Source organism: Aythya fuligula, chromosome 1, assembly GCF_009819795.1.
Source record: "Aythya fuligula isolate bAytFul2 chromosome 1, bAytFul2.pri, whole genome shotgun sequence".
Lineage (NCBI taxonomy): Eukaryota > Metazoa > Chordata > Aves > Anseriformes > Anatidae > Aythya > Aythya fuligula.
This window is the reverse complement of record NC_045559.1, coordinates 187058093-187075574: the sequence shown is the minus strand read 5'-3', so window position 1 is coordinate 187075574 and position 17482 is coordinate 187058093. Positions and strand designations below refer to the sequence as shown.

The 17482-nt window shown below is 37.4% G+C and overlaps 1 protein-coding gene across 1 annotated transcript in view; it reads right to left on the bottom strand.

The window, feature by feature from the left end:
- Positions 1–17482, bottom strand: part of SACS (sacsin molecular chaperone) — a 62151-nt gene that overhangs the window by 15995 nt on the left and 28674 nt on the right. The window contains exons 3-9 of the mRNA XM_032197756.1: positions 14542–14692; positions 12406–12493; positions 9461–9546; positions 7438–7549; positions 6082–6228; positions 3586–5068; positions 1316–1407 (exon numbers count right to left, since the gene is read on the bottom strand). Of these exons, the coding sequence (XP_032053647.1) occupies positions 1316–1407; positions 3586–5068; positions 6082–6228; positions 7438–7549; positions 9461–9546; positions 12406–12493; positions 14542–14692 (2159 nt within the window). The remainder of the gene's footprint in view (positions 1–1315; positions 1408–3585; positions 5069–6081; positions 6229–7437; positions 7550–9460; positions 9547–12405; positions 12494–14541; positions 14693–17482) is intronic.

Genomic DNA, 17482 nt, shown 5'->3' with positions numbered 1-17482 from the left:
TTTTTTTAACAATAGTTTCAGACTTGCTGTCATTCATATCCAATGAAAGTCCCAGCACCGATTTCATATCTTCTATACAATTTGTATGTACACTGTTTATTCTGTGAAATAAGTCACTCCAATTGTCAGTCTTTTCATAGATGCTTAGCCATAATTTCAATAATGCATCTTATTTGCCTTAGAATTATCTTATTTTTCTATTAGTTTTGATAATCAAGTGATAAACAACCCATGGAGAAAGCAGCAGGTTTCCAAGTTAATAGGACGAATAATAAACAGAAGACATAAAAGGATTGCAGGGATAAAAGGTCAGAATATGGACTGAAGAAATGAAGACTGCCACTGAAGACATCGATAAAGGGTATCAAAGAAAGAAAATCAATACAATGATTTCTAGTATTCTATTTCTGGTTTTAATGTTTTCAGTCTAAAAAATAATTCTGATAAATAGAACAATTTAAAAAGACAAACATGAATGTTTTTCTTAAAGGCACATTTTCTAGAGATTGAAGAATAAAATAGTTCACTGTATACGCACTACTTAAAAATAAGTTAAAGTGTGACTTGTTTGGAGAAAAAAAAAGTTTTGGAGACAGACTTCAAATTTACCCATCAAATGCATAGTGAAATGCAAAGGCAGAAAGGTAAATTAAACTAATGCTGACTTGAAAAGAAGCAAAAAAAATGTAATAGTGAAGGAAGTTAAACATTGAAGCATCATATCTACAAATGCAGCAAGCTTTGTAGCAAACTATTTGGATCATGATTAGAAGTATTTCAGTAGGTCTGCTTTGAATCAACAAAAAGCTATGAATTAAGACTCAGGTAACACTTGACAAAATTAATATGGTCTTCATACATGTATACTCCAGGCCAGATGATTCGGTTTCATCTATTGTTTTTTTATATGCATTTTTAAAATGCATTAGCGTGCGCTTGCAATCGTGAGCTACAAGATGATCCACAATATAAAAAATATGACATAGCTATTGCATATGAAAATACTATCAATGTAAAATAGAACTCAGACCTTCTTACAAAGAGGAATACTAGTTGCACAAAATTTACACTAAGACATGTCCTGCTATCATTTTATTGTAAGTTTTCATCCTTTAGCTTTTGCCTTTTTGTTCGTTTAGAATTTTCATTTATGCCATTTACAACTCCATCTGCGGTATCTGATTTTTTTTGAAATGACCAACTTACTTAGGGAAGCTCAGTATCATAGAAGACAGTGCTTTTAACTTGGATTTAGAATTAGTCTGTTTAACTATTAGCAATCTGTTTCACTTTATGAGAATACCAAGGACATTACCTCTGCTTTTGGCAGCTTCTTTCAAAGCAGCTAGAACCTCAGGCTTCAGGTCATCAGAAAGCAACCTTCCTTCAAGGCCAGGAAAGAGTGATCTAACATACCATATAAAAACAAAAACACATTAGCAAAGCATCTAATTCATGTATGTTCCTACACAGAAGAGTTGCATGCAAAGCAGTCACTTCCATATGTGGAATTGGGCTTTAGGCGGGTGTTTTCTTATTTATAAGAAATTCATGAACTTAGAAAAAGAGAGTAATAAGAAAATAAATTTTCCAACTACTCATCTTTTCAAAGTGGGTATAAGAGTTTTCTCTTGATAGAAAAACTAGTATTAGAAAAGTATTTTCATCTATTTGTATTATTTTTTTTGTTAGAATAATACTATATATTATGTCTCAAAAATTATCTGAAATAATAAAAAAAAAATACAACATTTAATTCCAGGACTTCACACATATCTGTATGTTCAGACACTGGTCTGTGTGCAGACACCATTTTAAACTATTGTAACCAAGCATCACTTACCTTGTAATTTCTTCACTTTCCCTTATATTGGTACTTAAAATTAAACAAATAGTTTAAGGGCCCTGCTCCTTCCAATTCTGAAGTCACCAATAACTAATCATTTACTTTTGACAACAGATATCTCAATTATACAAATAACAAGACTTTATGTTGAATAAGTCTTACTTTCAAAGGCACATGTTAACAAAAAGAAATTGCCTGTTTACACATATTAACAGATTGCTTTTTGTTAACACAAGCCAACTTGTGTTACAAAGTTCACAAAGTTTGCCCAGAGAGGCTGTGGGGATCTCCAAAAGCCTCTTGGACGTGGTCCTGGGCAGCCTGCTCCCTGCTTGGGCTGGGGTGGCACCAGGGGCCTCCAGGGGCCCCTTCTGAACTCAGCCCTCCTGTGAGTCTGTGAAATTTGTGAAAAGCTTACTTCAGCTTTTTAAGTAGGCTCCAAATTTGAATCTGCAAAGATCCAAACAATTCAACTGAAGGTGTTTTAAAATACCTTACGTAATTTATCATATTTATAGCATTAGAATTGGAAATATTTACTGTACTCAAGGACAGAGTCAAAGCATTACTATTTGCATTATCATAGCTAGCAAGTTGATATACACATACTATGTGCTTTTGTATCAGCTTTACAAGACTAACCAATTAAGTCCATTAACAACAAAAACATGAATTGAATAAGATACAGCAGTATCATTAACTTCCCAGAAAGTGACTTAGTCTTATGACTAGTCTAAAGCAGGGCCATAAAGAAAATCTGTTAGTCTCATCATGGGTATGTATGTTCTCTATTGGTGTAATGGCTTGAATTTTGAAAGAGGAAAAGAAAATTGTGAAAGAATATCAAAAGATAAATGATCTCAAAAAGATGCTAAGCACTTAGAGGGGTTTTTTTTGTTTGTTTTGTTTTTTAAAGAATACACTCGAATCACAGGTTCTTCAATCTGTGTCAATCCCCTGATGAATGACCTGAATTGTCTAGATCAATAAATATATCTAAGAGATAGCAGTTTAGAATACAGAAAAAGAACAGCAGCAGGTTTGAAAAAAAGGCAAACTCTTCTCAAGCAACAAAGTAAAACCAGCTACCTCTCTTGAAGTGTTTTCCTTCAAGATGTGTTGTCTATATGTAACACTTAAACCGTGACTTAGAGCAGCACGTTTATATGGAGTACTTTTTGCCTTAATACCTACATGGGCACACCCCAACTCTAATCTACATTCCTTAAAGGCCAGTAAAAGTAGCAAAACACATGCCAGATATCACACCTCTAATGCAGAGGATCTGAAAATCATTGAAACTGAGGGAAAGGAGGAGGCAGCAGTTGTACACACATATTGGTAACTTCTTAAGGAGGAACAGATAAAAGTTTTTGTTTTTTGTTTTAAAAAGCACAAAGCCATCTCAAACTTTATGAAAGCCTTTTAACTTTAACTGATTTAATGTACTTCCTAGTATGCATGTGCCTAAACTCCTCCTGTTTCTAATTGTTTATGATTCAAAGAAAGCTAATTTGACTAATTCTAAACTAATTCTAAGAAAGCTAATCTGAGGCATTCTCCTAAAGCCTAGATTACATGATTCTTTAGAAAATTATAATAACAGGTAGCGGTCAAAATTTTCAAATGAGACCTATGTATATAAACATCTACACTTATATAGAGAACTGAGTTCTGTTTATGCAATATTTCAGTACATCATAGGCTGCTGCATATCATCTTGTTGCTGGTAAGCATACCTGGGAAAATCTTCTGAGGTTATGTAAACGACATCCTGTTCTGACACAGATGAGGAAAAAGGAATAAAATTTCCATTCTGCAGTGGCAAAAGCTCCAGTCCAATCAATTCACTGTAGACTCCATCAGAAAGCACAAATTCTAAGAGGTGAAGCTTTTCTTCAGCAGGTCCACTGTGTCCAGATTTCCTTAGCACTTGCCGTACAACAGCAGGAGTCACTTTTTTCACAGCTTTAACAGAAGAAGTAGTAAGATGCACGGCACTAGCAATATTTGCTGGCACCTTGGCAATCTGCTTCCCTGAATCCTGGAGGTAGTTGAGAACAGACTGTGTGTACTCCAAACTCTCATCCATCTCAGAAAAGTGCACCTGTTCCACCTTTATCCACTGATTACTCACTGAGTAAATAACTGTATGCTGGAGCAGCTCTTTAAAGAGAGGTATTACAATTGGTTTCCAGGGCACCCTGATTTTGTTCTCATCAGGCCATAAACTATAAATTCTTTCAGCTGACAGTGGAAAATCTGAATTCTTCTCAGTCTCCATGCGTTTGATAGCTTCCAGAATAAGAGTGGCATAGGCCTTTGGCACTATGTTCACCACAAGAACATCATTCCACAAAGCTGCTGGATCTCTCCACTGATCCAGCTCTCGCCATTTGATACTCCTTCTATTGTCTGTGAGACCAAAGAAACCACTAACATGAACTGGGAGACCAGTTTTGCTTTCCTCACCTGGAGGCAAAGGCAGAAAACAAAATGCTCTTCCTGAAAAGTCTGCCACAGCTCCGTTTTCCTCCTCTTTATTTGATAAAGACATGGCTATTCCAATAGTAGGAACAAATTTCAAGTCATCAGCTAAACAATCCAGTTCCGTACACATTCCTCGACCACCTACACAATTACATACTAACCAAGACGTTTTCTGTGCGTCCTTAACACTCTCATCTTCCAGCACTATATTTACATGGTATGTCACACATGTGATGCTATTGCTTGGAACTCCCTTACAGTACTGATTTATTGCAGTTCCTAAGATTTTGATAGAGTTGGGTCTTTCATGTTTCAAGGCTTTGTTCTCACTAGCGGTTACTCTGAAAATCAGCTTCTCTGTTCCATCAGCATCTCTAACATGCAATGAAACATCCTGAACACTCTTTAAGAAGAGCAACACTGTGTCAGCATCTGCTCTGAAGGATTCAAACAACTCCAAAACCTTCTGCTTGTCATAAACATTGCTGCTCAGCTGAGAAGGCTGCAGACGAAGTGGGAAGCGAAAAAATGTACCAGGAAAGTTTCCATTCTTAAATGTTTCCTTAGTGCTGCCAAATACACCAATGAATGGCGCAAACTGGTCTGTAAGTTCATTGATTTCCTTGCTGTCTTCTTTTAGGTTCCAACACTGGCCTGATTCATGTGGTCCAAAGAGGGTTTGATGGGGATCCAGCATTCCAATTTGTTCCCCACTGAAAATACTAGGGAGATCTGCATAAATAAAAACCAACAAATATTAACAACCCTAAAAGAACAGATTTTCAAATACAGTCTTATAGGAAGATTTTATTAAGGGCAAGAAAAACAAATGTTCTAAAACTGCAATGAACCTAGTAGAATTCTGATAACATATACTTCAGTACTTATTGACAGGAAGAAACAAGCACATCCCCTATTCTGCAATTAAATTGAAGGCTGGCACATTTGAAAGCATAAATTCCCCAAACTGTCAAACACCACTGAATGCATTAAGCTTTTATTTTACTTAGTAGAGCATGAATATTGTGAGAAAACATCCTATGCCTTACAAACTCCCTTCACAGGAAGTCGCAAGTTAAAAATATTATTTCAGCAAATTTTACTTATCCTTAGTAAAATTATCCTGTACTACTGTAACTGCTATGAAGGATCTAGGCACTATTTACACTATTATTTTTTTTTTGTTGCTATACATTAACAAAACATTTCACTGGAAAAATATGTTTCCAGACTTAATATTCCTGGTTAGTAAAACAGTTTTTTCTTGTGAGGGTTTTGGGTGGCTTTGTTTTTTTGGGAGGAGAAATCTATTTCCAGTGTAAATGTGCATATATCCTTTTTAGCATGGAATAAACATCACTGCTTATTATACAAAGAACCTGCATGAAAGTTTAGGTCTAGTCCAATTTAGACACTTCTACTTGTTTATACACCCTATATTACAGGCCTCTATAATGTGAACTGCAGCACATAACTGACAGAACAATGCAGGGAAATGTTCATTTGAATATAAGTGACTAAGTACATAATAATGTTATTAGAAGAAGTAAATCTCCCCCAAACGTTCAAATTAGAAGGATATCTTGTAGGGTTTTAGAAAGCTATGAATGCTCCATAGGGAAACCTAGCTAGGGATCTAACTTAAAATATACTACAGAGACAATGTTACGTGCTTGGTAAATATCTAAAATAATCAAATAATTAAAAAAAAATACTTTTAAAATGAAGATATCTACTGAGAATACCTGTTATATGATAAACCGAATTAAAGCCAATTCCAAATCTTCCAACTTTTAAGGGATCATCTTTCTTTCTGCTTCTTGCTATCTCCTGTATACCATGCCAGTCCTCAGGGGTGAAAACTGCATCATTGTATGCATAAAATGCTGGCCCTAAAATAAATAGGCAAGCATTGAAAAGATAACAGAAGAAAATTATTTACTGTTGAAATCTTCTAGAGAATGAATTGACAAAACAGAGAAAGCATTTCTTTAAAGTACGCATGTGCAAAGAGTTACCTCTGTGTATGGTACTTGAGAGATACATATTCTAATGTGGTATCTATTTTTGGTGTCCACATAAGAGAATGATTCTGAAAAACTGAACATAAAGTAGAAGCAAACAACAGATCTTCTGAAAGAAATGTCCAATGGTGAAAGGCTTAAACTCATTCTGTTCAGTATATCGGAAAGATGTTCAAAATATGTACTAATCACAGTAATACCTGCACTGGAGGGAAATATGTAGCAAGATATAATAAGTGTCTAGAAAGTTAGACATTTAAAAGCATAAATTCCATAAATTCATAAATTATAATAAGTAATAAATGTCTAGAAAATTAGACAGACCAATTCAAATTAGAAGACATAATGAGATTAACAACTGGTAAAAGCCGGAAACAAGCAGTGGATCATCCATCACTGAAATCTTCAAATCACAGCTGAATGCCTTGTGGGATAATTATGCAAACTAATTTGTTTGATAAGCACATAACTGGCCTCTTTCACACCAAGACATTTTAGACTTTAAAAACCTTACAGTTAAAAGAAACTACATTTGCAGTAGACGGGCAGAAACTACACATGCAGAAGACACCATTTTTAGGTACCATCTTTACATTAACGATTGGAGATAGTACTGAAATGACGTAGTTAACATGTAAAAGTCCAAAAATGACTGTCAAATACTTTTGTTCATCTTAGGTCTTGCTTACTAAATCTTGTTTACTGGCTCTACAAGAAAGTCCTGTCTTGTATTTTGGAATATCAGGGAATTAAATCCAAAGATGGACATGTCTCCCTGGAAGAAGTTACTTAGAATAAAGAAGAACATGAAGACTTTCTCAAACGAAATTAATTGGAAGCATTCAGAAAGCTGCTACTGACAGCATGCAAAAAGACAGTAAGGCCTTCAAGATGAAAAATTGGCTTTGGAAAAGAATTATCAACATTAGAACATAGACAAAATATCCACCTAGCAAGGTGGAAGTGGTAATGCAGTCATCTCTATACGGTCAACTTCACAAAAGAAAAAGAGAACCACAGAACCACATCCAAATTGAAAAATAATGTCCAAAATAATTAATTAATAAGTATATTTACCCTGATATTGTGCCATGTCCTTTGACCACAGAGTTTCTGTTCCATACTGAGTTTCATCATATAAAAACCTAACCTCTGTGGCACCAGCATCTTCTGCATTCTGTATCAATTCCTGACAGCAAAAACAAAAAATAAAACATTAGTATTCAATGCAGTAATGATATACATATTGTAGCCACGGCTTTCCAACTTAAGCAGTAGAAAATATAAAGTAATTGTCTCAAGTTTAATTGTTGTCATACCTTTCAACTTAGTCTTTTATCTAGCTTACCTGAATGAAAACAGACATAAAAGGAACATACTATAAACGCAAATACTGCAAACACAATTTGAATTTGGAGCTGAAATATCATACACAAGCAGTATTTATAAAGTTTAGAAATCAGGGCCCCAGAGATACACATGCACACACAAATGTACACCTGTATGAGGGGGAGGGGTGGTAATTTGGCATAAAGGGGTACCTCAGCTGAATTGAAAAGCTATGTAGGTACAACACATCAAATCCAGTGTATTCATACAACATCAATTTAATTCAGTCATGCATAAAAATAAAAGACTTGCTAGCAAGATAAATCTTTACATTGGATCCTAATATACCATTGACAGCAAAAGATGTTTGCTGTTATCTAATGTATAGTTTTAAAACTATAAGCCCTCAATTTTTCACTTTATGACAATATATTTAATCTGTAAGGTACATCTCACAAGCAACCAAGATAAATTATTTATATTGGCAAGTCTATATTATTCTGAAGCAAGATGAGATAGCAATAAAAATAACCAGCTTAGCATCAATAATTATATATATATTTTTTAACAGTATCTGTATTTACTGATTTTTTAAAAAAATGATTCTAAAAGAATTGCCACAATTATGCAAGAAGATACAGAAAGATAACCAAAGTTTCTAGAAAAATTAAATAGCTATGGAAACCACAATGTAGTCAGACTTGCATTCATTTGTGTCACATCAAGGATCTGCTACATTAATTTTAAAAGCAATGTACTTGAAGAATATTAACAATGAAATCAAATTAACAGACCAGCAAAAATCCTATTAACTGTAAATTGTAAAGTGTGGAAAGATGTGGAAAGAATTTATAATTTTATATCTACCTCTCTGACTTCTAAGCACATTATCTTAGTTCTTCACGTTGGAATGAAAATCTAGGCTTTAGTTGTTAAGTATGAACCCTTCGTGATTCAAATGCACCTCATAAATTCAACTAATCCTGGGGAATGCATAGTGAAAATATAGCACCCCTCCCTCAAAAAATACAATTCTCAGAAAATATCCAGGATGCAATCTGCCAAAACAATTGATGAACTTATGCATAAAAAAAAAAAAAAAAAAAAAAAAACCTTCTAGTTCCATGGTTGCAAAGCAAACCTTCCAACAGCTGGGACTTTCATCTTGCTTCACAATTTTTACTTGTCTGTTTTATATGTACCGACAAACATATACCTGCCTATATATACAAAGTGCACTTAATCTAACAATGAAACGTTGTGATACTGTTATAGTTCATTGAGAAAAATACATTTAGCTACCAAGAAATTCCATGGCAAAATCTTATATTAAAGCCTCAGGCTTATCCCAGTCTTATACTAAGATGAGCCCCCCTGAAATTGTATATACTATAAATGTGGGTTTGTCATCATTTACAACAGAAATGTACAATAAAGCAGCTACCAAAATACACATTTTAGATAGCTCACTCACATATAATGACATCAAAGACTTCATGATACAGATTAACATCTGCATCTTAATCTCTATTTTCTAATTAAATTACAATGGCAACTACAGCAAACAAGATCAGAGATGTTAAACAAAACACAGCTCACTTTGCTTTGTACACAGAAATAGAAATATTTATCTACTGCTCTGGAATGAATATCTGATAAAGTATGATTTCCATACTTCAAATCTTCCAGCAAGATCTGCTGGAAAGCGTTAAACTAATGGTAGGATGTCATGCACATTAAATGTCTGCTAAAAATACCATCTTTTATATACCTTAAGAATCTGTCCTCCTTCTGGGTATCTTCTTAAAATATCCTTAAGAAAATCAACAAGTGGAGGAGTTGTTTGTCCAAAGCGACCTAGAAACAGAAACAAAAAAAAATCTGTGTTTTATTCTACGATGCACTGAATATCAGATTTTTAAAAAATACTTATCAGGCAATTACTTGAGTTAATTTTGAAAAAATATCCTAAGACCTGATACTATAAAATCTTGGATTTACAAAATGAACTGCAATAATATCATATTATAAATCCTTTTCTTCAAAATCAAGTAGTGGTCCTGATGTTAATGTCAGCACGCTGTTTCATATCTGGGTGAAACAAAGGTTTTAGATCAGTTATACTCCAATTCCAACTACTACTGTTTAAATATAGTAAAAAGTAGTACTCCTTTAGTAGTTAAGTAGCAGGATGGTGTTCTATGGCATCAATGTCTCTAACTTCTTTACAGACAGTGATGATCCCTAGTGACATCTATTCACCCTCACAGTACACTATGGCTCTAGCGTACGCTTCTTGTTCTGGCATATTGTGGTGCTAGCATGGGTGTTACCAGTGCTTTCTAAGAGAAAGAACCTATCACAGAATGAAAGGATCAAAAGTCTTCAATTCCACCTCCAGCCTGGGACTGAAGAGTAGTTCCCTAAATTGAAACCTCTAAAACACACACTTCAAATAGTAGATGTATTTCCCTCAAGAAAATCAGGCTCTACTGATGTCATCACCTATTACTTCCCTTCAAAGTTACTAATACAACAATTATTTCTGTCTCCCTTTGGCCTATATATGTTTATCAAATATACAGATGCAAACATGTATATCTTACATATATTATAGAAAAAAATAAGACAAAAAAAGAAAAAGACCACAGTCCTCAGCAATGTGGAAGAAGCAAGAGATAGAAGATCTATTTGCTGAGAAAATGTCAAGTGTTTGCCAAGAAAAAGTCACATCCAACATCTTGTCTTAGGAAGCTTTCATCACTCTATATTTGAGTTTAGCTAATAAATCAGTGAAAACAAATAAGTTGCAGCATGCAGTTGAAAACGTGGGAATTATTGTATAACTTTTTTTTTTTTTAAACTGTATGAAGAAGTACATGAATGTCAACTTGTAATATGCAGACCTCCAAAACAAACTGAACTAATCAATACGAGAAAAGTTTGTGTCTCTTAATAGAAATTCTCTAAGATCAGGAAACTTATCTTCTTTAGGTCTAACTTGGGTGGAGGGGAGGAAGTATTAACACTATATTAACACTATGGGCACAACAAAAACACATCAGTAACTTCAAATGATAGCACTGAGGATGAACATTATTCTAACTTTTAACATCTAAAATTCTGGTCTACAAACAACAGAAAAAATTCTGAGATCCTGATCTACTCAAAAAATCTTGAGATTCTGATTTACTGCATGATATCAAGTGCTGAACTGATTCTTCTTGAGTATCAGAGCAGATCATATTGGTTCCAGAAATATGAAGAAGGAACATTTTCCACCAGTACAGTCAAGCATAGGAGCCCAAAGAGTCCATGCACCTCTATCCTTGAAGGCTTTCTAAACTCTTCAAGATCAAGCCATGAAAAACCTGGCCTGACCTCAAAGCTGACCGTGCTTTGAGCAGAAAGTTAAAGTAGAGACCCCCCAGTATCCCTTCCAAAATGAAATATTCTGTGAACATATAGAATTATTATATATTACTTGACAGACACTAGCAATGACTGAACACAGATGTGACTTAAGTGAACTTCACAGTGCTTCAGCAACCAGCATGCCTGGCCCTACTGACCATGCCCTTGTTGAAGTTATAAATTCAGGGCCTTCCTTGATTCACCTGCTGTTAGAAAATAAATAATTAAATAAATAAATCTCTGAAACAAGGCTCCACTATGCACATAAAAGGCTTGAATTAAAACCTTCAGATCTTTTAGACTGATTTACATCAGAGTTGTGGGCCAGAAAACAAGTGCTATATCTAAACATGGAATCCTTAGAGAGGTATCTCTATGAAAATCTCATGGCCAAAAAACAACAGTTCCCAGGCACAAAAAACAACAGCTTTTTCTTTCCCATGAAGGATTTCATATGGCTGCTTACTCTACATTCTTCATGTACTTGCATGACAAAAAATAAACAGAGGAAAAAGAGGAAAAAACTGTAAATAAAGAGTATACCACAGTCTACAGATACCAAAATAACTATCAGAGCAGTCAGGGATAAGAGAAAGAAAAAAATATTTCATGCCATAGAACCATGGGGTCCATTTTCATAGGAGTTTTCTAACCGTTTCAGGTTCTAGAGAAAGAAAACATGAACTTCTAGCTAATAACACAAACACCTTGCTTTCCTCTATGACTAGAGATCCATCAGCCAGTAAACTCATGGCTTACATAGGCTGAGAAATGCAGCTTTTTTGTAATAACAAATAAAATACCTGCATGACAATAAAGGCTTCCTTCTTCATCCCACCATTACATTAGCATTTATTTCATTCCCTTATAATAAAGTTACTGTTAAAAGAATATTAACACTTACAACCAAGTAACAGAAGCTTTTTTTACTGACAGTACAATTGTCTATATAATAGTTACTGAAAAAATATCTTCTCAGTGGCTACCTTGTCCACATGTATTCAGCTTATTTTATGTGAAACAAGGCAGCTATTAACTTTGTTGCAAGATGAGTTTTTATCAGTTCCAAAGCACAGCAACATTATAACTTCTATGTATCAAATTACAAATAAAAATTGAAACACCAAAGCACTGTTTTTCCTGGAAAAGAATGAAAATAATAAAATGAAGGAATACCTGTAACATGGAAGCAAAATAATTGCTTCCTATCTGAGGTCAAAAAACAATTTCTGTTAACTCCAGATTGTGTCAGAAAATGTTTTGACCTTTCAGTTCATAAACACAGACAACTATTTTTCATACCTCCTCCTTTCAAACCTTCTGACTGAAGCTGCAGAAAAACTTGATTTTGAGACTTTTGAAGATCTGCAATCTTAATACCATCAGACAACTGAAATAAAAAGACAAGTTTTGGTCAAAACATTCCACAGTGTAAGTAATTTACTGCAGTTTTATTCCATAAATATTTATACCATGAAGCCTAGTTTTAGATAAAAGTATACAAACACTCTGCAACGTCCAGTATTCAGTTTAAACTGCACTTTAAGTCCTTCCAGACTAGGATGGCCTCCTTTGCCAAATGGTCTACATAATACTCACATGGTGCATCAGTCTGACAGTAACAGGACCAACAAATGGCTGCAAACAAATCAGGTGGAAAAATGCCTGTAGAAGCATGCTAAGAGCAAACCACAGCCTCGTATTTTTACACTTGAAAAGTTCCATGTCCTGGGAACTTCTGAAAGCATGCAACTGTAACAGTTATTTTTCTAAGGTACAAACCCATAAAGAAAATAAACACACTAGAAATGTGCTCTATGTACTCCAAAAAGTACATATAAGTATACAATTGTAAAGTAGTTTCAAACTAAGCAGTATCAGCTAAGAGCAGCTAATAAGACAAAAAGTGTAGAGACAAAAGTATGTCATAGAAAGACCCCTGAAAAACTTGACAGCCTCATCTCCCTATTACCTCCACATGCAAGCCTATGGACTCACTGGGACCACAGAGAAATAAGGGAAAAACTAAGCAACAGATTCCTTAACAGCCATTGGGAAAACTAGTGATCATAACAAGTCATGGTTTTGTTACAATGTCGGTTTATTATGTGTGTCCCAATCATGTATCATGCGATGCACAAATATAACGAGCGTAGAATTAGAAGTTGCATTGTGCTAATTTGAAGCCTAAGCAATTCAAATTAGTCTCAGTTTACAGTAAGCTACTTGAAAATTTTATTATGAGAAATCATCATATTAGTCTCAGTGTATAGTAAAGTTTAGATCTACTTTCTCCAATGGGTAAAAACAAATCACTAGTTGGTGCTTACACAGACATGCTTACAACCAAACTACATTTAATAAGCAAAAGACAGTCCCAGTTCACAATGTATAATTATATTTTTTTAAACATTAATAAGAAACAGATGCTTCTTTTCATTTACATCAGTTTTAAGTAGTACTTACAAGAACAGTACACTTATTGTAAGTTCCTAGATAAACGTTGTACTTGAGCTAACCGTGTCTCAAGATGTAAAATAACTTAAAGTGGGTGCACCTCCCACTCAGAATTCACTAAAATTAAAAAGAACCCACAAATGCTGGGAGTTTTATACATTAAGTATAAAAGAGGTAGAATAACCAAATTTTCTCAGGTAGGCTTTTTGTACCCAAAACACCATCAGAAACTGGAGAATTAACAGATTCGTATTAATAGCTTAACACTGTAAGGAGCTATGAGAAGCAGAGATACAGGATTTCACTCAACAGCTGGTAATTGTAGGTAACAGCTGTAATGGAAAAAAGATTTAGCAATAAAATAAAGAATAAAATAAGAGTTCAAAAGTTCAGGAAGGATTTTCAAGATGACTGCAGCACAGAATGAACGTCCCTACACATCTTTGAGGTTAATATTTAAAGCTATATGTCTCAGAATAGCTGTTACAGTCTGCTCCTTGCCAAAACATAGATTTCTGTGCCAGACAGCGTGCTACTCACAGCTTGGCTTCCAGATGAATTTTAGAGAGAGATACATAGATCTCCTTCCTCCCGAAACAGGAAGGCCTGAAGAGAACAGAATCAAGGGCACAAAAAAGGGCAGAATATAAAAGATGCACTAGATGGGTTTCAAACCTGAGTGCTCCGGAAACTCCCTTCCTGAAGCGTGTGGAGCAGCACAACCAGAAACACCCGCTTTTTGGTGCTTTTGGAAACCCCCAGCCTCCTCTCCCCTTCCTGCCCACCTCCAGGACCCTGCTCCCACCACAGCCCCGCGCAGGGCTGCCCTCAGGCTGATGCTCTCCGCAGGACAAGGGCTTTCATCCCTTCCCTCCTCCCCTGGGATTTCAGCTGACAGCTTCTGCAGTGCCCAGGGGACCCGACCAGAGGCAGGGAGCAGCAGCAGCAGCTTCCCCCCCACACTCCCCGTGCTTCTCTCACCTCTCTGCCGCGGTGCCACAGGCGCTGCCGGGCGGCGGGGAAGCCGGCCTCCACGTCGATCCGCGCCTTCACGTCCCCCACGGTGGCGGCCGGCGGCAGCTCAAACGTCCTGCAGCCCAGGCAGCCATGGAGGACGGTGACCCGGGACAGCCTGCGGCGACACGAGAGACACCGGCTGAGAAGAGCCGCCCGCAGCCCGCCTTCCCTCCCTCCAAGCCTCCCTCACGGAGGCCGCCGGAGGCTCCGCGGCGCTCCCCGCCGGGCTGAGGGGAAGGAGCCGCCGAGGGGAGCGGCTGAGGCAGCGCCTCACGCCCGCTGCCCCCCGTGCCCCGTCCCGATGCCACTCACATGCCCGCCTCGGCGCACAAAGGGCTCGTGGAGCCGCCACAGCCACCGCTGCCCCTCACGGGGAAGGGGTGGGATCGAGAGCGGGAGGGGCTCGCCCTCAGCTCTGCGCCGCGGGGGAAGAGGAAGGAGGAGGAGGAGGAGGAAGGGGGGAGCCAGCGGAGAAGCCGCCCTAAAAGCAGCCGTGGCTGCGGGGGGAGGTGGCCTTACTAGCGGTAGTAAGGGCCCGGCCCTTAGTAGGGTGCCCCGGAGACGGAGGGAGGATCCCCGCGGGGATAAGGCTCCTCTGTGCCTGGTTTTGGGGGCTTGTTGGCCCTGGGTGAGGCAGCTCTCAGTTAGTGGGAGTGTATGGTGTGTGTGGCATGAGGTCCCCAAATCCGTAACACTTGGGTCCAGAAGCACGGCCACACACAGCTCCCTCCTTCATTCAGCAGGGAAAAAGCGATGATGGGGCAGGACCGAGGCTGTGGCACCTACTGCCTTCAGTGCTGCCTGATCTGTGCACTGCAAACACGACTTTGCCACCTAGGGAGTAGCCTCTTAGTAACAGCTTAACACCCTGAGGAGAGCAGGGGCTGTGCTTTGTCCCTCCACTACTGCCATCCTTAAGTAGCTGTATCTCCCACCCCTCCTTTTCCTCATCATATCTCATGTAATGCCCAGCATTCAGGCACCACAACGCAGAGCACACAACATCAGTGCTAATAAACCTTGTATTTCTGAAGTATACAGAGCACAGAAAGAAATGTTATTTTTCTGCTTTTCTGTCAGGCTTGGCTGTGAATACTGACTGGTGTTGATCTTCCACCTTATCTCATAGGGCATATTATAATTCCCCATGCTGTTCAAGACTCATGGAAAGTATTCCTGACAACAGGCAGGAACAACTCCAGTCTCTCAAGGCACAGCCAGAGGCAAAGGATGCAGTGGTTGTTTTGTAACTTTTCACTGAACCTGTACAGCAGCTCAGTGATTACCAATATGCTAGCAGGAAAAAGGAATTTCTGCAAAATTGTGAGATGGATGTTGATGTGTGGAGAAAGCAACCTAATGACCATCAATAGGGAAACTGCTGAAGCACTCAATGAATTAGTCTTCAAAGGCAAAGCCTGTTTCCAATCTCTGACACATTTTGATAAAAGTGAGGAGCAGCCAAGGATGAAAACTAAATAGCAATTAGGTACCACAGTTAGGAAGTTCTGTCTATTCAGGCCCATAAACCCAGATAGAATTTACCAGAGTGTTCAAAATGCAGATCAACATGACAGCAAGGCCACCTCAGAAATCAGCTGTCTGTGAAAAAGCACATTGATGAGGAGAGCTTTATGGATGGGGAAAAAAAAAAAAAAGAAAATAAAAAGGCTCATCTTTATGAAAGACTAAAAGGAGGCTGAAAGGAATCAAAGGCCAGTAAATTTCACCTCAGTCCCAAGAGATATCGTGAAGAACATCCACTTGGAATTCTCTTCCAAATACTTGAAGGACAAAAAGGTAACCATGAAAAATAAACACTAATTAACAAGGATCTAATGAACTTTTAATTACCCTATATGATGAGATGACTGAGCAGGTAGATGAAATCCAAGTAGTGGATGAAATATACCTTGACTTTAGTATGACTTTTGATACGGTCCCCTTTAGCATAAATATATGGAAGCTGAGGAAGTATGGGCTGGAAATTAGATGGGTTAAAATTTTATTGGATCACTGAGATTAAGAATTTACGGTAAGTAATTCAACACTGAGATGGCAAGCAAAGTACTGTATGCAATCGCGTTGCGTAGGCCTGATATTGTTCAGTGATGACCTAGATGATGACAATGATGGCACTAAGTAAATTTGCAGAAAGCACTTATGAGGGAGTGTTCAGAGCCTTCTCGTGACACCTGGGGTCTATCACAGACAACCTTTAATATGACTGGTATGGAAATTAAGTGACTGTTGTGCTGTAAGGTGACTGATATAACAAAATTTAATAATAATAATAATAATAATAATAATAATAATAATAATAATAATTGGTACCTAGCCAAAACTAACAGTAGAAAGGTATGGTTTGCAAGAGATTTATGATGACTAGATAATATCATGGCAAGATGAATAAAGAAATATCTGATTGGGTGGCCCATGTGATCCCTATCCCAGAGAACACCGTTATAAGCATAAACTGTGGCAAATCAAGCTTAGGAAAATTGTTCTGAAACCTCAGAAGAGATCCTGTTTGGGGACTTTAATTGCTGGTTAGAGAGAAGAGGATGAGTCTGTCTTTGATGCATGCCTGAAGCAGAGAAGCCTAACGTGAATGCTGCTCTAGGTTGGTGGCAGCACCTACAGAGACATTTGCCCACTATCTTTAGCGTGGATACCCTCCTCCTGTCACCAACTAGGTGGCACAGGGGAGTAGGGCTTCCCTGGTATTGTCAAGTTGAGCTCCTGGTGGCTAGTAGGGTAGCAGTACTGCAGTAATGGGCCAACTAGTGCATGAGTGAGCTAATTTGGTCTGTATCCATGTGAACGTGGATTTTGGTATAAGTGGGGTTATTGTTATAAGTTATTGTGGATATTGTAATAGGTTAGATATTGTTTGCACATACCC